This window comes from Lachancea lanzarotensis, scaffold LALA0S03, assembly GCF_000938715.1.
Source record: "Lachancea lanzarotensis genome assembly LALA0, scaffold LALA0S03, whole genome shotgun sequence".
Taxonomy (NCBI): domain Eukaryota; kingdom Fungi; phylum Ascomycota; class Saccharomycetes; order Saccharomycetales; family Saccharomycetaceae; genus Lachancea; species Lachancea lanzarotensis.
Window position 1 is genome coordinate 593,470 of NW_019212881.1, and position 23,338 is coordinate 616,807.

Sequence of the window (23,338 nt, forward strand, 5' to 3'; positions counted from 1 at the left end):
CCGATTCTTGTTGTGCTTAAATCCCTATAAGCAGCCAATAGTTCCCCCTTTGGTTAAACACAAGATCAAATTTTAGGCCACAAAACGATTCCCACGTTTGATACGCCTTACCTATTTTATTTCCCCTTCCCCCATCTCAACCCCATTTATACACAATGAGCAGTGCCTCTAGCAGCACCAGGGCTCTTACTTTGGCTCACGGCTCTATCGAGCACGTTCTACCAGTCCCAACGGCGTCTTTTTTCCCAGGCTCCCAGCTCCAAGACCAATTCTCCAAACAACTTCCTGCTGCCACTGAAGGATTCATCTCCGATGAAGAACCATCGTCTCCAGCAGAGCTTTTGGGTCAATTCCTTGGCTATGTAGCTACTTTGGTCGACCCTTCCACCAGGGGCCAATTTGACGACGTTCTAGCCTTCGCTTTGGCCGAATTCGAATCTAGCTATCTGCAAGGCAACGATATACATGCGTTGGCTGCAAAACTTTTGGCAGACGACGACGTGTACGCAACTTCTTTGGACAAGGTGAAAACTCTAATCAAGAACTACTTCGATGCTCGTATCGCAGCCCAAAGACCTTTCACAAAGTCCGATTCTGCATTGTTCAAGAGTGCGGGTGCTAAAGAATCTCAACTGGTTGCCATTTTCGGCGGCCAAGGTAACACCGATGATTATTTCGAGGAATTACGCGAGCTTTATCACACTTACCATAGCGTTATCTCCGATGTTATCGAGTCTGCTGCTTCGAAATTGGCAGAACTGGTCAGATCCACTGACGACACAGAAAAAGTGTACACTCAAGGTTTTGACGTTCTACAATGGCTGAAAAACCCAGAAACCACCCCTGACAACGCTTACCTTTTGTCTATTCCCATTTCATGTCCATTGATTGGTGTAATTCAGCTGGTCCACTATGCTGTCACTGCCCGTGTCTTGGGCTTCACCCCAGGTGAGCTAAGATCACATTTGGTCGGTGCTACCGGTCACTCCCAGGGCCTTGCGACCGCTGTGGCCATTGCAGAAGCCGATTCTTGGGATTCTTTCTTCAAAGCTTTGAACAAGACCATCACTCTTCTGTTTTCCATTGGTGTGCGTTGCTACCAGGCTTACCCCAACACTTCCATGTCTCCTTCCATGCTTGAGGACTCTGCCGAAAATGGTGAAGGTACTCCATCTCCTATGTTGTCTGTGTCCAATTTGACAAAGGAACAGGTTCAAAAATACGTTGATCAGACCAACGCCCATTTACCATCGGAGAAACACATTGTGATCTCCTTGGTGAACGGTGCCAGAAATCTGGTTGTATCTGGTCCCCCTCAATCATTGTACGGTTTGAATTTGACCTTGAGAAAGGCTAAAGCTCCAGCGGGTTTGGATCAAGCCAGAATTCCACACAGCGAAAGAAAGCTCAAGTTTTTCAACAGATTCCTACCCATCGCATCGCCATTCCACTCTCACCTATTAGAACCAGCTAACGCTTTCATTAAGCAAGACTTAGAAGATGCTGGGTTGGAATACAATGCATCCGACCTCAAAATTCCTGTCTACGACACTTTTGATGGTAAGGATTTGAGAGAGTACAATGGATCTATTGCCGAAAGAATTACGCTGTGCATTACCAAATTGCCAGTCAACTGGGAAGTTACAACGCAGTTCAAGGCTTCTCACATTTTGGACTTTGGCCCCGGTGGGTCTTCTGGCCTCGGTGTCCTTACTCAACGTAACAAGGACGGTACCGGTGTCCGCGTTATCGTTGCTGGTGCTTTAGACGTCAACCACGACGATGAGTATGGTTTCAAACAAGAAATCTTTGATGTTTCCTCCAATGGCCTTAAGTACTCACCTAACTGGCTCGAGGAATTTCATCCTAAGCTGGTCAAGACTAAAGGCGGTAAGGTTTACGTTGATACTAAGTTTTCGAAGCTTTTGGGTCGCGCACCTCTGCTTGTACCTGGTATGACTCCATGTACCGTCTCACCAGACTTCGTTGCTGCTACTATCAACGCCGGCTACAGCATCGAATTGGCTGGTGGTGGTTACTTTTCTCCTGCCCATATGACTTCTGCAATCGACTCTGTGGTTTCTCAGATCAAGAAAGGTTACGGGTTTGGTCTTAACTTAATCTATGTTAACCCCAGAATGTTGCAGTGGGGTATTCCAATGATAAAAGAGTTGAGAGAGAAGGGATATCCTATTCAGTCTATGACTATTGGTGCCGGTGTTCCATCCCTAGAGGTTGCCTCAGAATACATTGAAACTTTGGGCCTCACTTACTTGGGTCTAAAACCTGGCTCTGTTGAGGCTATTTCTCAAGTCATTGCAATCGCTAAGGCTCATCCAACCTTCCCAATAGTTTTGCAATGGACTGGTGGTAGAGGTGGTGGTCATCATTCCTTCGAAGACATGCATTCTCCAATCTTCCAGATGTACTCGAAAATCAGAAGATCGTCTAACATCATCTTGGTCGCGGGTTCTGGTTTTGGTTCTGCTGAAGATACTTATCCCTACCTAACCGGTGAGTGGTCTACCAAGTTCAATTACCCACCCATGCCCTTCGACGGTTTCTTGTTTGGTTCGAGGGTCATGATCGCGAAAGAAGCTAAGACTTCACCTGACGCCAAAAAGGCTATTGCTGCATGCAGTGGTATTTCTGATGATAAATGGGAGCAGACCTACAAGAAGCCTACTGGTGGTATTGTCACTGTTCGTTCTGAAATGGGTGAGCCAATTCACAAAATTGCCACTAGAGGTGTGTTGCTATGGAAGGAGTTGGACGAAACCATCTTCAATCTACCAAAGAACAAGCTGCAACCTGCTCTAGATGCCAAGAGGGATTACATTATCGGCAAATTAAATGCTGACTTCCAAAAGCCTTGGTTTGCAACCGTTGATGGACAGGTCCGGGATCTCACCGACATGAACTATGAAGAGGTTGCTCAGAGATTAGTCGAGTTAATGTATCTGAAATCCGCTGATAAATGGATCGATATTACCTGGAGAAATTTTACTGGAGACTTCTTGCGTCGTGTTGAAGAGCGTTTCACTAAAAAGAAGACAGCCTCTTTGCTCCAATCCTACTCCATTTTGAACAAGCCTTTCGAGGTTTTAACCACCATCTTTGAAGCTTACCCTGCTGCCAGAACCCAATATCTAAACGCCCAGGACGTCGACTACTTTTTGAGTTTGTGTCAAAATCCAGCTCAAAAACCAGTACCTTTCGTTCCTGTTTTGGATCAAAGATTTGAGTTCTTTTTCAAGAAGGACTCCCTATGGCAATCCGAATACCTAGAGGCCGTTGTTGACCAAGATGTTCAAAGAACATGTATTCTACACGGCCCCGTCGCTGCTCAGTACACCAATGAAGTGGATGAGCCCATTGAAAGTATCATGGACGGCATTCACAATGGCCATATCGAGAAACTTCTAAAGGATTACTACAACGGCGATCGCGCTAGCATTCCTGTTGTCGAGTACTTCGGGGGCGAGGATCCAGTAACAGTCAAGTTTGATTCTGTTGAAACCGATGGCAAAATTATTTACCGCGCCCCTGCATCCGCTAATGAACAAGAATGGTTCAAGCTACTAGCAGGCTCCAAGAGGAACTGGAGACACGCCTTTTTCTCTACACCAAGAGTTGTTCAAGATTCTTTCTATGCAAAGAATCCTGTTCACAAGGTGTTCAAGCCCTCCCCTCAATCCGTCGTTCAGATTTCCAATCCTGAGGACCCTGCAAAGTGCAACATTACTTTGCTAGAGCTGGTTCAGGGAGATTTGAAACCCACAGTGTCTTTGCGCTTGATCAAAGATAACGTGATGGAGTTGAAGTTGATTGAGAACAGAACGATGGACGGAAAACCTGTCAGTCTACCACTGCTCTATAAGTACCAGCCTGAGGATGGTTTCGCTCCTATCTCTGAGGTTATGGACGGTCGTAATGATCGTATTAAAGAACTCTACTGGAAGCTGTGGGTCGATGAACCTTTTGACCTAGATTTCGATGCAAAGAAACCTATTCAAGGCACAGATGTTACCATCACTGCTAAGGACATCGCTGAATTCACTCACGCTATTGGAAACAAATGCGAAGACTTTGTCTCGAGACCAGGCAGGAAGCTATTGGCACCAATGGACTTCGCAATTGTCGTGGGCTGGAGAGTTATCATCAAGGCTATTTTCCCAAAAACTGTGGATGGTGATCTTTTGAAGCTTGTTCACATGTCGAACGGTTACAGAATGATTCCTGGTGCCAAGCCTCTGCAAGAAAACGATGTGATCTCTTCCACTGCAGTAATCAAGAGTGTCGTCAATCAGCCTAACGGGAAGATCGTTGAGGTTGTCGGTATCTTGAGTAGAAAAGGTTCCCCTGTTATGGAGGTCACTTCTTCGTTCTTCTACCGTGGTAAGTACACCGATTTTGAAAACACTTTCGAGAAAATTACCGAGCCTGTTTACCAAGTTAAGATAAACAGTGCTAGAGACGTTGCTGTTCTTCGCTCTAAGGAGTGGTTCCAGCTGGACGACGAAGAAATTGATTTGCTCGGTAAGACGTTAACCTTCGAAACTGAAACAGCTGTCACCTTCAAGGACGAGACTATTTTCAATACCGTGAAGTGCGAAGGTAAAATAAAGGTGGAATTACCAACCAAAGAGAAGGTTGAAATTGGTGTTGTAGACTATGAAGCCGGAGAGTCTCATGGCAACCCAGTTATCGATTACTTGAGTAGAAATGGCTCTACTTTGGAGCAAAAGGTCAACCTTGAAAACGCTATCCCAATTGCTGTCAAGGATACACAGGCTCCTGGTACAAACGAGCCTTACGCGAGAGTATCAGGCGATTTGAACCCAATCCACGTCTCCCGCCATTTCGCCGACTACGCTAACCTACCTGGAACTATCACTCATGGCATGTACTCATCTGCTGCTGTTCGTGCTTTAGTAGAAACCTGGGCTGCCGACAACGTTTCGGCAAGAGTTCGCGCTTACAGCTGCCAATTCGTTGGCATGGTTTTGCCAAACACTCCTTTGAAGACTACCATTCAACACATCGGAATGATTAACGGTCGTAAATTGATCAAGTTTGAAACTCAGAATGACAACGATGAAACCGTAATGGTTGGTGAAGCCGAAGTCGAACAACCTGTGTCCACGTTCGTCTTCACTGGTCAAGGTTCTCAAGAACAAGGCATGGGTATGGACTTGTATGAGAAATCCGAGGTTGCTAAAACTGTTTGGGACAGAGCTGATGCTCACTTCAAAAAGACTTACGGTTTCTCTATCCTGGACATTGTGAAGAAGAACCCTACTGAAATGACCATCTACTTTGGTGGTGAGAAGGGTAGAAAGATTAAAGCCAATTACACTCAGATGATCTTCGAAACCATTGTTGATGGCGAATTGAAAACCGAGAGAATCTTTAAGGACATTACGGAAGAAACTACCTCTTACACTTTCAGGTCTCCAAGCGGTCTTCTATCTGCAACACAATTTACACAACCTGCTCTAACCCTGATGGAGAAAGCTTCTTTTGAGGATTTGAGATCTAAGGGTTTGATCCCAACGGATGCGGCCTTTGCTGGTCACTCCCTGGGAGAATATGCTGCTCTTGCATCTTTGGCTGACGTGATGTCCATCGAATCTTTGGTGGAAGTCGTGTTTTACAGAGGTATGACAATGCAAGTTGCAGTCCCAAGAGACGAGGTTGGAAGATCGAACTACGGTATGGTTGCCGTGAACCCAGGCCGTGTCTCACCAACATTCAACCAGGACGCTTTGAAGTTTGTTGTTGAATGCGTTGACAAGAGAACAGGATGGTTAGTTGAAATTGTCAACTACAATGTTGAGAACCAACAATACGTTGCCGCTGGTGACCTGAGAGCTCTAGACACTTTGACTAACGTCTTGAACTTCGTCAAGATTCAAAAGATAGATATCGTCAAACTTCAGGCTACCATTTCTCTCGAAGAGGTGGAGAGTCATTTGAACGAGATCATTGACGAAGTTTCAAAGAAATCTGAAGCGAAGCCACAGCCAATTGATTTGGAAAGAGGTTTTGCTTGTATTCCATTGCGTGGTATCTCGGTGCCTTTCCACTCGTCATACCTAAGAAATGGTGTGAAACCTTTCAAGAACTTCTTGAAGAAAAACATCGTCAAAGAGAACGTCAATGCCGACAGATTGATTGGTAAGTACATTCCAAATTTGACTGCGAAACCTTTCCAGATTACAAAAGAATACTTCCAAGATGTTTACGAATTGACTGGTTCCGAGAAAGTGAAGGAGGTTTTGGACAACTGGGAAAAGTACCAAAACTAAAGTTCATGAAGAGGGTTTACTTTCGCTAATGGGGGTGCTGGGAAATACCACCATTGCGCGCATATATCTTGTAGCAAGAAAAAGAGAGCTAGGTTCTCCTGTGGGACTGGGAAATCTTACAAGGAGAGTCAGTTCGCCTTAGGACATGATAATAATTTCTTTCAGATTTTGGAACAAGATTCGCGTTGACCGTCACCGGGAACAAAGACAGTTTTGCTCTCTAACGAATGTATAATATAATACATATAATAAGTACACTATCAGATAAATTATTCTTTGAGGCTTACTTAGTAGTATTGTCTGTTGTTCTTGACATTCTTGGCCTAAAGCAGATGATGGAGTGCCAAATCTGAGAATGAGTTAAGCCAGGGTTCGTTGGACAGTGTTTTGCCGCTGTCGAAATCTGTGAGCATGGTGATTTGTCTGAAATATGTTTCTATAGCGTCGTAATCTGGGGAGTGTTCTGATGACACATTCTTGAGTTTTCGACGAGCTCGTCTTGAAATGAAAGGTTGAAAGTCTGAAGGTGTGGCAGGAACATCGTTGGGGGCGAACAAATGGTTTAGTTTCGCAAGTTTTGGATATTTTTGATACAATTGTGACTTGGTATATCGATCGACGTGTTTGGAAACGTGGTTTGCTAGCAATAGTCTTGGTTTCTCCAGCGCCAAGACTTCTTCTGTTAAGTCCAATGGTGCATGAGGTAGAAAGAATAGCACATTTTCAGGTTTTATTGAACCCTCTTCCAACCTCTCGTCAATTGACCAGCTTGATCCCTGTTTCGTTATGAATTCTTTGTCTGCTTTTGTAAAGACTGGATCGTAGATGGACACTTCCAGAGGTTTTTCGCTGTGAGCGTTGAAGTGATCTATCAGCTCGAGAAGAAGTGCCAGCTGGTACAACGCAGCGAATTCTTCGTAAAAACTACCAATTGCCAAACATCGTATCTGCTGAATTGGGTCCAAGAAAGATTCCAATTCATGCTGCAGAGTTTCAAACATTTGCGATTTTCTGACAATGCATCGTCTTTCTCGAAGCGATTCCTCGAAAGTCGTGGCATTTAGCTTAGAACTTGTCCTATTGACTTTCTTGAAATTCTTGTTATCATTGCCGCTGCTTTCTAATGTCATAAACGGTGGTAAGAGAGATCCTGAAGAGCCAGATGTCGATGTTTTCAACGGCGATGACCTTCCAGTTGGTCGTGATGAGCTCTCGGGTTGATTACCGGTGCCAATACAGGTGAAGATATAGAAGTCACGTGACGCATTTTTCGGAATTTGAAGAACTTCAAGTCAGAAAGGAATGAGATTGAAGTGATCGATGCGTGGCAATTCTAGCCGGTAGCTTTTGTGCGATGGAAGGCTCGAAGTTGGTCCGATCTTCAAGAAGACCAGATTTCGCTTTTCGAAAATAATGTAAATTTGGTTCATTTGCGTGAGAAGATGAGACTGGATAGCGTGACCACGAGATTGGATAGGATAACACAGAGGCCAGCTACTGATCCTGTAAACAGTTTATCACGATATTAAAGAGTCTCTTTTATCAGAATCGAGTGTGACATCCTATCCAGCGGTTTTCGGTGATCTCCGATTTTGCACGTGATCTTAAGTCAGACATGGAAATAGTGATCACGATATGTCAAATGTCTTTTAGAGGAACATTGCAAAGGACAATCCAAATTGGTTGAAGGTTTCTGTGAATGGAGAAGATGTATTGTGGGAAATATGGGGATTATGTTAGCCAAAGGAGAGCACCGAAATTAGTCACGTGATCGCTTATCTACACGAGCAAGTTATAAAAACTGGATAGGCTATTGACTTGGGTCTCAGTACAAGAGCAGATAATCTCTCTCCCTTTCTGTTCAGCTTTCGCAATGGCAGGCGATCGTTGCCTTCTGAGAATCTTTTATCCAGCTCAAGTTATTCATCACTTCGTACGAAAACTCACACGCACCCTGCCGTAACGATTACAAATATTTTGAAGATACCAAGTGAGGCAATGTATAGTCCCAAATATCTTCAAAACATACTATCAATCATTCAATCCATCTCTTGACCCGATAGCCATCCGCGACATCACTATAAACGTCACGTACTGTTATCTTTTTCTTCCATACATAATATATATTATATATAGTGAAAAAAAAAATTCCAAAAATTCGAGACTTTCCGATTTGCACTAGTGTATATCTCAACGCTTTATGAACCGTTACAGGTTCAAAATTGAATGCTTCAATTGATTGTTAAAATCAACGTTTTCTAGCTTTTCAAACTAGAGCCCAGCTTTTTAAACCTTCTCTCGGTAGTCAAAACGGTCCATTTTTGGTAAATTTGACCTCCCAAGTAAACTTTTGATTTCCAGTTCTTGGTCGGACAAACAAGTGAAAAGGGTTGTTCTTTTATAGCCAACTTCGACGTCAAAGAAAGAAACACCTTCGAAAATCAGTCACGAATTTTGTGCGGTTTTCAACGGTAAACTGTACAAAAAAAGAAGCCTCCAATCAAGTTTGCAGACCTTTTAGGCTCTCAGCAGATAGCCCAAAGTGAGTTTGCTCGAAGAAGCTACAAAGCAGTGTGATTGGCGACACAAGGAAATGCGGAAGTGCAAGGTTTTTGTAGGGAATTCACACCCCGAACTTGGGAATTTGGTGTGCCAAAGACTGGGTATTGAGCCTGCACCGTGCACACTGAAAAAATTCGCTAATGGCGAAACTTCAGTGCAAATAGGGGTCTCCGTGCGTGATGAAGATGTGTATGTGATCCAATCGGGATCTCCAGCGATCAATGACCATATAATGGAACTTTTGATTTTGGTTTCCGCTTGCAGGGGTGGATCTGCCAAAAAAATCACAGCTGTGGTTCCACAATTCCCATATTCGAAGCAGTGCAAAATGAAGAAACACAGAGGGGCTATCACGGCTAGAATGCTTGCAAACCTGCTCATTATGGCTGGTGCAGACCATGTCGTGTCCATGGACCTTCACGCTTCTCAAATGCAAGGTTTTTTCAGCAAACCAGTAGACAACCTATATGGAGGTCCCAGTTTGGCCAAATGGATTAGAGAAAATGTCCATGAGTTTACCGATGCCGTTGTGGTGTCCAAAAATCCAGGTGGTACCAAGAGAGTGACAGCATTGGCAGATTCGTTGAAGATAAATTTCGCCATGATACACACTGATCGTCGTCGTTCTAAAGATCTGTATTCTCAAAACAGAAACAAAACCCAGCTGATGCAAAGAAAGCAATCCATGCTCAGGAAAAACAAGCCGATTGTTATGCCAGGAGAGGCCCCAGGTGAGGAGGAAAATATCATACTCACTAATGGTATTCAAACAGCAAGAGTTGTTAAGGGCCACGTTGTCGATGACGACGATTACGCGGACGACGCGTGTATTTCAGAATCAGAGAACGACTCAGATGCGTTATCGTCAACCAGCGATTCTTATGCGCTTGGTTCGTATGATGCTGTTGACTCCGAAGATGAGGAAGGCCCTGATTTTGTGGATCAGGAAAAATTGATCACTTTAGTCGGAAACGTGAATGAGCGTTCTGCAATCATTCTAGATGACATGATAGACAGACCTGGATCCTTCATCAGTGCCGCAGAACATATGGTGAAAAATTGTGGTGCCAAGAGGGTTTACGTGATAGCCACTCATGGTGTTTTCACCGGTGACTGCCTGGAACAGTTGGAAAACTCCACATCAATTCATCAGATAGTCGTTACCAACACATACCCGATTTCTCAGCAAAAGTTGGCAAGCTCGAAAAAATTGGTGGTTATTGATGTGTCTTCGATTTTCGCCGAATGCATTCGCCGTGATCACTACGGAGAGAGTATTTCTGTATTGTTCGACTCTCTGGCTTCATTGTGAGGTGAGATCCACAAACTGTGTTGAACTCCACTGTAATTTATATCGGAATCTAGCGTCAAGAATCATTGGAAGTTGCTATCTTGAGAAGTAAAAAAAATTGAAGGGCGGGAAAACCAGTGTTGCAATCACAGGATTGCAGTACGTGTCTCACAAATTTAACTTTTTGATCAGAGACATTGTACTAACGGAGCATTGGGATAATGAGACTGTCGGCTCGGTTCCAGGTGCAAGCGGTATTCGCATGCACACTGAAATTTTGTGACTATAGCTCTTAAGCTGGTACAACCACAATATTTCTCTGGACAATTGAAAACGACTACATCTTAAAAGTAAATGCTGAAATCGTAGGCCATTTGTACAATATCTCTTGAGCACCCCAACGGTAAAACTATTATGAAGAATCGCTTACTGCAGATTCAAAGTCCTGAAAGATCTTGATTCATGTCATTCAAACGAATTACGTGATCGAATATGAATTATATTACCAACATCGTAACCTACTTAAAGTTGATGTTATCGAATTACATACAACACTTCCGGTCATTCTCCTCTTTGTCGTGGGCAACAGAGCTTAAAGTAGTCGCACCACCACAGGTCGTCAAAGGCTCGAAGTTAAAGAACAGTCTGCCAAACAACGCGCCCAGCAAGCAACTGATAATGATATAGCCGTTATAGTACATGAACAGCAGCATGATGATATATGACAACCCCCATTGTAAAGTGAAAATTCCTGCGCGCAGAATGTGGTCTACAACAGTTGGGTAGACGTTGACCGAGACGGAGCAACAGACCAAAGGTTCCAGAGCGTCGAATTCGTCACTGATTTTGTGCGAAATATACCAAGTGTGCGACAAAGTTGCACCCAAAGCCTTCAAAGTAGTTTTCCAGTCCGGTTCAGTGGCAAGCTGTTGCAGAGTCCTAGCTGCCGGTTCAGAAAGGGAGGACGAAGAGCCATCATCAACGGCAAAATTTCCTTGTTGTTTGCTCAATACCTTGAATTTCCGTCTTTTCGCCAATTCCAAGTCAAATTGTCTCGAAACTCGGTTCAACCACTGCGCAACGAACACCAACAGAAAACACCCGATACACGAGCCCGCAAACTTGCCTCTAGTGTCGTTTCTCCAGGTCTTAGAGATAAAACACGTATCGATTGTGTACCAATTCCACAACATCGAAATTTTACAGGTATTCTTCATCGACCCTCCACTCATCGACATTTTCAAATTCGGATCGCTGAAAACCTCACTGGACATGATAAAAGAAGGTTTCAGAAACTTTAGAGTATGACCTTGGTCCTTTTAATTTTTTTTCTCAAAGGTTTGTTCAAATGTCTTACTCGAAACCTGGCGCCAGTTCTACCAAGAAATGAAAAGTCTAGTAAACCTTGGTGACAATAAAGACAAATCCGAAACAAGGCACTGATAAAACTATACCCCAAACATACTGAAAGGTTATGGGACATGGCCCAAATTTCGGGCCTTTATAAACATTTTTGACCCGACACCCCATGCGCATTTTTGAGCAAGGTCAAATTTGCTCAAACTGCTCGATCAACATTTTGGTGACCATGTGGCAGGCGGGCATAGCTGTTTTTCAGATCTCAATTTGAATGACTATTCGGCTTCAATTGCCGGGTCGCGTAAAGCATATCAAGTTGACTTCGCAATTGCTCAAAATGTGAACCAATTTTGAACTTGAGGTATGGTAATCAACTTATGAAATTTCTTGGCATCGCCCTCAGGCATCGTCCTGTCCAGAAAGGTATCTGTGAAATGATAGATTTGGACTTGTGATGTTGACCGGGGTGAATTTCTGGGGAAGAATTACTCGCGAGAATTTGTTTCTCAATTTTTGAGAAACGTAGTCGAGATCTAGATGCTTCGTCAGGGATAACTTGGGAATACAGCTAATGTAGTGTTTTTCGTCTAGCTGGACTTCAAGTGGATCTTGCGTGTGGCAGCCAGGTGACATTTTGAGTCTGATGGCATGCGACTTTTGACCAGTAGCATCGGTGCTTTCGTATAATTCGAAATTGATCTGCGACAGGTAGTCCAACTCCGGTAGCGCATTACGAGCTATTCTCATGGGAAGTCCGCTCTCGTAAATGATGTTGAGCAAAGTGTAGATATGAGACTCTTTCGTGAAGTACGCAACACACGCCGGCTCGTCTTTGCTCCTCATATCGTGAATATCAGTCAAGATCTGTTTCGCCAAAGGGAGCGAGGTTAAAAGGCCGATGTCGAGTTTCTCTCCATCCTCAATACCATACTCCTGCGGACAGATAAAGTCAAACAAGACCTTGGACAGTTTGTAAAGTTCTCGCAACTGCATGAACTTGGGGTCGTCAAATACCGACGACGACTGTGTCGAATTGGAGTTCTTCTCTAGAACCCAGCCCAACGACCCGACACTGCTGGATTTACTCGAGCTACCGCCGCTCTGCGACGAAGAGTCTGGAATTTTGAAGTTGTTCATGGCCAAGATATTGATGGGATAACGGTCCACAAGAGAATCTTTGCACAGGTTCAAATTAGCTCTTGCCCTAGCGTCATCCAGTGCAAAAATGTGTTCCAGGAATTGACGGTTGTGAAGTGCATCATATTTCATAGTATCGTAAAGCTCGGAGATCTTAGCGGGGTCGACTTTCTCAACTGTGACAAACTCTTTGAAAAGTTTATCCCAACGCTCTTTGAAAAGCGTAGGATCCTCTGCACAACACCATCTGCGCTGCATTTCGCTGACATCTTTGGTTCTGAAATTGTAGTCCATGACACGTTTGTGAAAGTTCATCAGCTCCACGACACGCTTGATCACTAAATATGGTTCGGGCATTTTCGCGGGCCATGCAAATTGGGGAGGTGCTTCTTTCCCCTCTCTTAACAATGGCTTGAGTTGTTTTTTCACTTTGTCCATGAGATCTTTAGCGGCATTGCTATCATCCAGCAGATCTTTCCTGATGCATATCTCGTCGCTACCAAGTTCGTCGGCACCAAAGAGAGCCATTGCCCATAGTTGAGCTGAAGCCAGAACTCGCCTTTCAGATGAAGAATAAATTTTGATGTTGGGAAGAATCTTTTTGTTCAGTAGATCAAAGTCTTGTCTCATTTGCTCTCCCAACTCGGTGGCTTGATAACGTGCAGAATGCGTAGGCTCACCTCCCCATTTAAGAATGAATTGAACCTTTTCTACTTCCTTTTCAGAATTGAGGACAGGCTTTAGCTGAATTTTGGTGCCTGGTAAATCCATCTTCTTCTCCAAGGCACTAGCTAAGACGTTCAATTTTTGAGGGTCCTCGGTGTTTTCTTCTTTCGCAATCATCAAAGCCTGTAGTACTACCTTCAAATCCGATGAGTTTCTGATTACCACTTCTTCTTTGTGACCCTTTAGCAACGAGATGAAAATCGGGGAGGTGAACGAATGTTTGAATTTCTGCTTGGGTGTACGGTCTGCATGGCGGATGACAGTTACCAAGCCTTTAAAAACCCACTTTTGAGTTTTTTCCTCTTTGATAACTGGCAAGTTGCGTTTTTCAAGATCCATTCTCTTCTTGGCCTGTAAGAAAGTATCTCTCAAAATCTTTGCACATGCATCGTAGTATGCACTGTTATCCTTCACGAATGAAAACCCATTCACGTCTATAACATAGCTTTTCCCGTTCACACGTAACAAATCAAAGCCACAGATCATTTGAGAGAATGCGTTGGTCACACGCTTCGCCATTTCCTTCTCCTCAGCAGAAAGCTCGGTTATGTATCTGATTTCTTTCCCGTGAGTGTTTCTTCTGACGATTCCGTCGACAACAGGCGACTTTCTTGTCTCCGCGTGACAAAACCCTTCACCAACAGTGTAAGCCTTGACATCCTCAAAATTATCAGTGTCCATGAATTCTTCGTAAATGTAAGAACCTTCGGTACGTGGGTATACCAGAGCAGGATCAAATTCTGAGCTTTTGTTTCTCACTTTACGAAACAAACGTCTGCCACCACCTCCATTTTTGGAATGATAGTATATGTAGACATTGTGGTCCTCGCCATCTACTGGTTTCTCCACAAATGGCTTTGACATTCTCACTCCATTCACCTCCAGCGTATCTTCATCAATCATTCTCCATTCTGGTTCCTTACAAGGTCTGACATCGATACCCTTTTCAAGCAATTTGGCTTTCAAAGCAGCATCAACGCGGGGTCCTCCATCTCGACTAATCTCCAATCTTGGAGGTGTTGGTACTTTAGACACATCCAAAAGCTTGAGACAAAGTCTTCTGTCCCACAAAGCCTTCTGCATCACCAAATCGTTGATGAAAAATGGTTTGCGGAGGTTGACATAGTCGATGGCCTTATTGAGTGGGAAACCAGATGAAAAGAAACTGATAAGAAAATCACAGGTGGGCCAGCTTTCCTTATTTTCATCCAAAATGACTTTGTCGCCGAAAATAATAGTTTCGAACTCACCGTTTTCAATCAGTCTGTTCAGAATGTGTCTGCAAGGCTTGGATAGCACTTTAGCATCCATCGCACACACTCCAATTTTCCCGATTTTGGGTAATTGTGGTTTTGAGACGCTCGACGATGGCTTGCGGGATGAGCCTGCAGAGCTTGTAGCAGAACTGGTAGCTGTTTCCGGGCTAACTTCGTTTCCGCTTTGATCGTTGGTGCCTTGTCCCTGTTCAGACGTGGCCTGGCTTGAAACTGAAGCAGAACTTCCCGGAACGGCAGTACTATTCGGATTTAAATTTGAGTTACTCTTCAACCTCTGCAGTCCAGCTCCCATTGGAGCGTTATCGTAGGAGTTAGTTGGAGATAAACCGGGTCTTGACGAAGCAGACGAGTGTTGAGAATTCATGCTCAACGTCCGATACAATCCCAGTTCAGATCCTATCTCGTCATCGACATGCGATTGGTACGGACTGCTTGGAGGTGGCAGCTTGAAGGAAGTATTCTCACTTGCAGAAGTTTTGGGACTGAAGCCTTCCAATATTGGGGCAATTGATTCCATCGCTTTCTTGGTTTTATTATTCAACAATAACGGCGACACAGGGCCGTGCGAAGCATCTTTTTTGTTGCTACCACACATTTATTGGGTTGTCTGAAACTACCTGAAGTGTTAAAAGTCTGGTTTGAGGGCTCTTTTGTTGGGTTCTTGACGGATTTGAGTTCTCTTTTTATATGTTCATTCGAGAGTCAAAATTGCATTTCATTATACATAGGAACGTGTCACTACGACAGGAAATAGCCAGAACCCTTTGTTGATCAATAAGAGCGAGTAGAGGTGTTTTTAGTTGTCTAGAGCTGTGGATAATATCATAAAACACCCCAGGAAAGTCTAATGGATACGATTGGAGTTCTCTTGCTTAATCTGTGAATAGTGTAAGTTAATTTCTGATCGACGACAGTAAAATCAGAGTTGAGTGATCATTGGAGAGATGAGAATAGCGCGTTAGATAAATAGACTGCCCAAAGCCATCAAAAACCGTTTGGAGTATATATTGGCAGTATATAGGAATTGGTGAGACGTCATGAGAGCGTGTTTTTTTTTTTTTTTGGTAGGGTGTAGAGTTTGCGCATATGGAGATATCTTGAACTTGTAAAGCTTAGTAGCTGAGATTTCGACTGTTTATGGCGCCTAGAAAAGGTTCTTGACTGGGGAGAGCTATGTGAATATCAGAATTTATAATACAGTTGCAAATGGTGAAGTGACAGAAAATATTTACAATTTCAAAAACTCAGAAAACTCTCTAGAACCTCCAAATCAGCGGGTGTTTTTCTGATTTACAAACTCTTGATTTTTCTGAGCAGAAAAATGTTAGAATTCCGTTGATTTCGAATTCTTCTCTTCGTTTCAGCAGTCTCTAGTAAAGATGACAGACGAATAATCGTGCTGTCTTGCAGATTAAATGAACCCTGTATCTGTCATACAACAGCGTAATTACGGTTTTTGAAACATTGAACATCAACCTGAATAGCAAAGTATCTGCTGTGAATACCACATGAACTGAGTATTACGCGGTGAATTTTATGGGGCCAAGTAGTGTCGCTTCGAGCCATTTGAAAGCCAGTCGTCTCAGGTGTCATTATTGTACAAAGTGATGTTCAGGATTGGGTTGAAAGAGCGGATAGGGCTCTGGCAGTCCACTCCACTGGCAGTAGGGTACAAGTTTCCCTGCTTCAAGTCCATAGGACACTGTAGGGACTGCTACTTCTGTTAAAGTATATTTTCGAAAAGACCAAAGACTAAGCGATATAGTATCGGCCAAAAGTCAACATTGCGCAGCACTTTTGATAATACCTCACTCTTGAGCTAACTGATACCTCTTTGATTAATCGGGAAAGCTCATCACTAGCATTGTCCGTCGACGGGTCACTATCTTATGGTGTCACCTTTCACATTCAGTCACGTGACCCAGCCTACAATAAACTCGCTAGTTTCTTCTTGTTGGGTAAAACAAGAATCGTATCACTTATCCATATCATATAACATATACCTTGTTTGGATTCATCAGTTTGGTCTTTACTGGGTCCCTTCTACATTTCAAAGAACCTGCCACTGCAACTTCAGCACGTGAATAATGATATAACATTTTCCACGGCTCATCGAAAATATCAAGTTCTCATCGCGCGATGAGCTTAAATCGTCAAACTTTTAACCAAACACAAGAACTCGAGGCCACCCCAATCAGTCGATGACAGAGACTCTTAAGAAGCGCAAGCTGACTGCCAGTGGCAGTGACGCTCAAAAATTTGGGAAATCCAAGGTTTTGTCACCATTCCGTATCGTTGGAAACGTTTCCAATGCGGTACCTTTTGCAGTTGGAACTTTGGGATCCACCTTCTACATTGTCACCAGTGTTGGTAAAAGCTTTCAAATTTATGACGCCAACAACCTCCACTTACTATTTGTGAGCGAAAAGGAGACAGATGCGTCAATTACATGCCTAGCAACGCATTTTCATTTCGTTTTTGCTGGTTTTGGCAACAAAGTTGGGGCTTACAGGAGGGGACGTTTGGAGCATTTGCTTGAAATGCCAGATTTTGATGCTACAGTTAATGATATTTGTGTTTTTGGTGATTTCATGTGTGTCTCGACTGATAAAAATGTAGTGTACGTTTTCAAACGTAACGGCCAGGACAAATTCGCCACAGCCTTATACACCAAGTTTGAAATTACCAAACTGCAAGGATCTGACATCGTTTCCGTTATTCATCTGCCTACCTATTTGAATAAAATCGTTGTCGTAACAAAATCAAATCTGTTGGTGTACAATGTGAAGTCCGGTAAGCTTCTTTTCACCGCAGATGAGTTTCCTTACACTATAACCACTGCGGAATGTGCACCTGCTCTCGACATAATTGGTTTGGGTTCTGCTTCGGGCGAAGTTATATTATACAATGTGAAGAAGGGCCGCAAAGTACGGACTATCAAAACTCCAGTGCCTATTTCCAGTCTTTCATTCAGAACAGATGGGGCTGCCCATTTGGCTGTGGGCTCTGCCAACGGTGACTTGATCTTCTATGATTTGGATCGTCGTTCGCGGATACACATTTTGAAAAGCGTGCACCGGGAACAGTACGGTGGTATCTCCAAGGCTTCTTTTTTGAACGGCCAGCCTATAGTGGTCACATCCGGGGACGACAATCAACTGAAGGAATACATTTTCGATCCATCTCTGTCACAAGGCGACGCAGAAGTCGTGGTCCAGCCACCACGCTTTTTGAGATCTAGAGGAGGGCATTCTCAGCCTCCTACATCCATTCTTTTCGCCGATACGGAGTCTCATTTTCTTCTTTCTGCCTCCTCGGACAGATCAGTATGGGGCTTTTCTTTGCGTAAAGATGCTCAGTCCCAAGAGCTATCCCAAAGGCTTCACAAGAAAAAAGATGGGGGCAAACTTGCTGGTAACGTTCTAAAGGAGAAGTTCCCAGAGGTACTTTCCATGGCTATTGAAAACGCTAGACAGGGTGAGTGGGAAAATCTTTTGACCGCTCACAAGGATGAACATTTTGCCAGGACATGGAACCTCGCGACGAAAAGAGTCGGGAGATGGACGTTGGATACTATTGATGGCGGATTAGCGAAGTGTGTGGCTATTTCTGCTTGTGGAAATTTTGGTTTCGTTGGATCATCCAACGGAGGCATTGGTGTTTACAACTTGCAAAGTGGGCTTCCCCGTAAGAAGTACAAACTACACAAAAAGGCTGTTAGTGGGATTGCTGTCGATGGAATGAACAGAAAAATGGTATCTTGTGGTTTGGACGGACTCGTTGGTTTCTACGATTTCAGCAAATCGGCGTATTTGGGAAAGCTACAACTGGATGTTCCAATTACCTCTCTCGTCTACCATAAGTCGTCCGACCTTTTTGCCTTAGCACTCGATGATTTCTCAATTGTGGTTATCGATGCCGTGACTCAAAAAGTTGTAAGGCAACTATGGGGCCATTCCAACAGGATCAGTTCTCTGGATTTTTCGCCTGATGGGCGGTGGGTAATTTCAGCTTCTCTAGACTCCTCCGTTAGAACTTGGGATTTACCGACAGGTCTCTGTATAGATGGTATTCGACTCGACAGCGTTGCGACAAACATCAGATTCTCGCCGAACGGTGACTATGTTGCGACCACTCATGTGCATGGAAATGGTATCTCGATCTGGACCAATCGTGCCCAGTTTAAGCCCTTACCAGCTCGTCAAATTGAAGAACAAGACTTTGCTCACGTCTCTTTATACTCGTCGTTTGGATACGGGCATGCATCAATGCTAGAAGGTGCATTTGAAAATGTCCCTTCTAGTGAGGTGTCTGCAGAAGAATTTGGGCAGTACCAATCAGTGGATCAGATAAATGCTAACTTGATAACACTGTCGTTGGGACCAAGAAACAGACTAAAGACTCTCTTAAACTTGGATGTTATAAGGCAACGTTCCAAACCTGTAGAACAGCCTAAAAAAGCCGAGAAGGCCCCCTTCTTTCTACAAATTTCTGGTGAAAAAGTTGGTGACGATGCTATCGCGAGGGAGAATGTTGACTACGAGCAATCCCGTGCAAATGCGAGAGTCGAGCAAGAAAAGGAAAAACTGTCCTCCGATATGGAAGAAAAGTTACAGAAGCAAAAGCCCGGTATAGCTACATTCGAATCCAAGTTCACCAAACTACTTCGCGAAGGGCACCTGGCAACGAACTACAAATTATTCCTGGAGGGTCTGGTGAATCTGTCGCCAGCATCTTTAGACATGGAAATTAGATCATTGAAGTCGTTCGAACCTTTCGATGAACTTGTGTGGTTCATGGAGGCCCTCGCACAAGGTCTGAATTCCAATGCTAATTTTGAGTTGTATGAAGCTTTCATCAGTTTGCTTTTCAAAGCACACGGCGACGTTCTCCATGCAAACAGCAACAATGTAGAACTGAGAAAAGCATTTGATCGCCTTCGCGAAGCACAGTCACAGAACAAGAGGCTTGACTCCGTTGTAAAATACTGCTCGAGTGTTGCGAATTTTGTTTCAACAGCCTGATAGCGGTTAGATAATGAAATTTTTTGTATATCTTCTAAACAGCTTAACGCAGTTTTCGGCATTTCCTGATGTCTTGACATTAACTAGTTTCTATAACTTTCCGGCAGTTATAGTGTGACAGAATTCGGCCTGAAGCATTAGGAAACCACATAATCGTCGTGTCGCGGCCGTTCAACAGCGGCTTGTGGCAGACGTAGCACTTCTGATCCTGATTAATGATACAATATTTGGCAAGCTCTTTGTCAAGCGCGTAAGTCTTGTCAACAAGTTCTACCTGTAAGAGATTCTTCTCCATCCGGACCCTATTTTTCCTCAAGGATGAGGTTTCAATTTCCTTGGCTAGAATTTGTTGAACATCCTTTAAAGAGATGTCTGAGGGTGTCTTTGCTAACGTTTTTGCGCTGTCGAGCCTGAATCCAAACTCTTCGAGGAAACGAAGGATGGTACGAGGCCCGGTATCGTCTCTTTTACTCTTTGTGACCACCATGTCAAAAAAGGTACTGAACACCTCCACGCCTGCTCGAGAATCTTGATGATAAAGATCAGAACAATAGGAAGCTGCAAGCGTGTAGCTAGATAACTCCTCAAAGAGGATGTGAAGGGCTTCGTTATGTTCTCCCAACATTTTTAGAGAATAAGTTTTCAATCTTTTGATCAGGGTTTTAGACTCGCTGGATGGGCGATTTTCGTGAAGAGCATTATCAAGCATGCGTATGACCCCACGGGGCTCGTATGAATCCCCTGATCTTAAGATGGCCTCCAATTTACGAGCCGCTTTCGGTTCATCAACTTTCTGCAAATACCTTTCAATAAGTTTCATGTAGACGCTTCTTTCCGAGGAATCGAAAGCATCGACGATGAACTCCAGATACTTGAGAGACAACTCGCTATCGATTCTATCGATAAAATCGTAAACATCTGAAGACCTTAGGGTAGCACAGTGTGGACTGAAGTTCATGAAAATGCTAGTAATGATTATGCGAGAATCCTTAGGGAACTTTTTGATCAGCCAAAGTGTGTACTCGAAAATGGTTGGTAATGCAGACTGAGGTAGCTTTTTGAGGTAATCAACAACAAGCATCTTGATATCCGCTGCGAGGGTTTCAGGATGCGCCAACTTCACATTGTTCTCAAGATCTGTCAAAAGCTTCAAAGCTAGCTCATGTTTCCCTCTCATAAAATAAAAATCGACGAGCTCCTGAATTTTCATATTTTTGGATAAATCTTCCACCACTGTCTCAAAATCACAGGAATTTGGAACTCTTGTAAACGGCCCTAGCATAGCAGGATTGAACTCGAGGTAAATTTTAAAAATTGAAGTGTCAACAAGCTTCAGTAAACTCTCGATGCTCCGCTCTCGATGATGGTCAAGCAAGAAAAACTGGAGGTCCACTTTGACCGCTCTCCTCTCGTATTCCCATTTTATTGTTCCATTTTTAGCGAGGTTGTGGAGATTTCGTCTAATATCTGTAAGATAAGGTAGACACCACTTATTCATGACACGAGTAGGGAAATGATTCGCGTTTATACCTTGATGGTGGTTTAGTTCTTGTGTAAGTTCTTGGTTCAGTAATCTCGCCATAGATCCTGAAAAACAGTGACCAATAACTAGCTCAGGCGGTGCGAGAAACTTGATGAGATTATCAAAGACCCCTTTTATGATGAGTTCTTGTAAGCCCAGTATCCTTGCCTGGGTTTTTACTGTGTTTTGGGACTTCTCAATCAGCGTCTGGCATTTATCGAAGCTCGAAAAACTCCACAGGACAACTAAATCTCGCAGTTTCATAGCGTAAAAATCAACGGTCTCTTCAATATTTTCGCATTCGAAGCTTTCACATAAAGAAAATGGATTTTTGTGATCAAGCAGTGCCTGGTAAAAAATGATTGCCTTTAGCATTCGTGTCGGGCCACCTTCTTCTACTGCAATAAAATCATCCTCGCTGTCAGAAATGCTTGTGGGTTCATCACTTATGGTCAGTTTGTACAGTTGTAAAGTACCGGCTTCTGTCCAGACAAGTAAAGTTGAGCCCTGTGCCCTAACCACTTTTCTGATACCTTCCCCGACATTGAACTCTAGGAAATTTAAACCATAGTGCGAATCACCTATTCTTATTGTCTTGCGGTTGTTCAGTATAAGAAAGTTTGATGAAAAGTACTGGATATTATCAAACTCTTTATTGGCATCGATGAATCGGCCCAGCTCATAACCTGTCATATAAGGCCCGTGTGACGAAGTAGTCATGACTTCTAGTTTCTTTCTGGACGCACCGTCCAGAAGAATCGTATGCGGATAGGATGGCGGGTGGAAAAGGAACCGTGTCTTGTCTAACCCGCCTCGGGCTTCTTTACGCTGAAAGAAATTGCCCATGCTTATTTTTCGCGAGACATTGGATCCGCTCCATACAGAAGCCATATCTTGGTGGTCCTCGGTTTTTTTAGAGACTCCAAGGTTTTCTAATTCTTCCAACGCTTCGTTGATGCCCTGGGGCCAAACCGGACTGACAATTTTAGTGAGTTTTTGTAATGAAAGATCTTTAAGCCTCCAATAATAGCAGCTCATATTAGTCGCCAGCACTAAACCATTGCGATCCATGTCCATAGATAGTATTTGTTCGCCTTTATGCCCTAGGCTCATCTCAGAGACGTTTTTGAAGGCGCGATCGTTCCAAAGAAAGAGCTTCAACGTTGTCGTTTTGTGAGGTTGTAACAGCAGTATCGTGATATTCCCATGCTTGCTGGTGGGCTGCTCATGCATCCATGCCTGTTTTATGCCTCTCTTTTCCACAATTCTATCATATTGGTTCAAGTTTGTGCTGTTCAACAACACAATGCTCTTTGCACAAACGGCAAATACCGTGCTCAATTGGCGCGAGTATAGTAAGTCGCTAATTGTAGTATCTCTTCCATTGTTTTTCATGAGATGATTGTATGTTTGCGTTAGACGTAACGACTGACCTTCGTAAGAATACACTAGCACATGTCCTTCTCGGTTGGAGGCCAGTATTTTGGACGTTTCAGTAATCGGAAGAATTGAGACGATGTCATCGCGACTAATAGACGACAGGTGTGTGGCCTTAAGCATCTGCAGGTTGGCCCGTGCTACAGATATGAAATTGAAGATGTGTTTCTTTCATTCCACACCTTTAGGGCCTAATATTTGGTTTGTAGAAAGGACTCGCGATAGCGTGACAAGTACTCGCGTAAGTTAAAAGGACCATATCCACCCACAGCCAAGAACAGGCCACTTTGTTCATATCTATTGTCTTTAACTAGCGCTATTCACCTTTCTGGAGCAGCCACCAAACAATTTGAGCCGTTCTCGAAGTTTCTGATCGGGTTTCGATGCCTCTATGACATCAGTTTGATGAAAACGGGGTTTGAGTATTCACACCATGATTTGGCTCCAGAACATTTATCTGATAGCTCAGATTTTGTTCAAGCCATCTTTTAATTGAACTTTTGCCTTAGAATGGCATCTTTAGCTCGAAATTGTGCTTCTGTCTCGCTTTATCAAATTAAGAGCTTTATATCGCAGATGACACAGTCTGACTCTCAAAAATATAGCATCCTGATCCTCCAATGATAGCAAAGGTGACCGTTTTAATTTTAGCTAGAGAAACCCGCTATTTCACTCAATTTTGTACGCTGTTT

The 23,338-nt window shown here is 43.6% G+C and overlaps 7 protein-coding genes across 7 annotated transcripts; 3 read left to right on the forward strand and 4 right to left on the reverse strand.

Moving 5' to 3' along the window:
* Nucleotides 1–155: 155 nt before the first annotated feature.
* Nucleotides 156–6,311, forward strand: FAS1 (LALA0S03e06634g1_1; the record flags this gene model as incomplete). The annotated part of the gene is made up of 1 exon (XM_022773355.1): nucleotides 156–6,311. One exon carries the CDS (start codon nucleotides 156–158, stop codon nucleotides 6,309–6,311), a length of 6,156 nt encoding a protein of 2,051 aa, XP_022627837.1.
* A 323-nt stretch (nucleotides 6,312–6,634) lies between these two features.
* Nucleotides 6,635–7,441, reverse strand: BER1 (LALA0S03e06656g1_1; the record flags this gene model as incomplete). Its single annotated transcript, XM_022773356.1, has 1 exon — nucleotides 6,635–7,441. One exon carries the CDS (start codon nucleotides 7,439–7,441, stop codon nucleotides 6,635–6,637), a length of 807 nt encoding a protein of 268 aa, XP_022627838.1.
* A 1,463-nt stretch (nucleotides 7,442–8,904) lies between these two features.
* On the forward strand, nucleotides 8,905–10,185 carry PRS1 (LALA0S03e06678g1_1; the record flags this gene model as incomplete). Its single annotated transcript, XM_022773357.1, has 1 exon — nucleotides 8,905–10,185. The coding sequence occupies one exon, from the start codon at nucleotides 8,905–8,907 to the stop codon at nucleotides 10,183–10,185; it is 1,281 nt and encodes a 426-aa protein (XP_022627839.1).
* Nucleotides 10,186–10,706: 521 nt separating this feature from the next.
* On the reverse strand, nucleotides 10,707–11,438 carry CTR3 (LALA0S03e06700g1_1; the record flags this gene model as incomplete). The annotated part of the gene is made up of 1 exon (XM_022773358.1): nucleotides 10,707–11,438. The coding sequence occupies one exon, from the start codon at nucleotides 11,436–11,438 to the stop codon at nucleotides 10,707–10,709; it is 732 nt and encodes a 243-aa protein (XP_022627840.1).
* A 484-nt stretch (nucleotides 11,439–11,922) lies between these two features.
* VIP1 (LALA0S03e06722g1_1) lies at nucleotides 11,923–15,258 on the reverse strand (the record flags this gene model as incomplete). The annotated part of the gene is made up of 1 exon (XM_022773359.1): nucleotides 11,923–15,258. One exon carries the CDS (start codon nucleotides 15,256–15,258, stop codon nucleotides 11,923–11,925), a length of 3,336 nt encoding a protein of 1,111 aa, XP_022627841.1.
* Nucleotides 15,259–16,864: 1,606 nt separating this feature from the next.
* Nucleotides 16,865–19,687, forward strand: UTP21 (LALA0S03e06744g1_1; the record flags this gene model as incomplete). The annotated part of the gene is made up of 1 exon (XM_022773360.1): nucleotides 16,865–19,687. The coding sequence occupies one exon, from the start codon at nucleotides 16,865–16,867 to the stop codon at nucleotides 19,685–19,687; it is 2,823 nt and encodes a 940-aa protein (XP_022627842.1).
* A 79-nt stretch (nucleotides 19,688–19,766) lies between these two features.
* VAM6 (LALA0S03e06766g1_1) lies at nucleotides 19,767–22,769 on the reverse strand (the record flags this gene model as incomplete). Its single annotated transcript, XM_022773361.1, has 1 exon — nucleotides 19,767–22,769. The coding sequence occupies one exon, from the start codon at nucleotides 22,767–22,769 to the stop codon at nucleotides 19,767–19,769; it is 3,003 nt and encodes a 1,000-aa protein (XP_022627843.1).
* Between the last annotated feature and the right edge of the window lie 569 nt (nucleotides 22,770–23,338).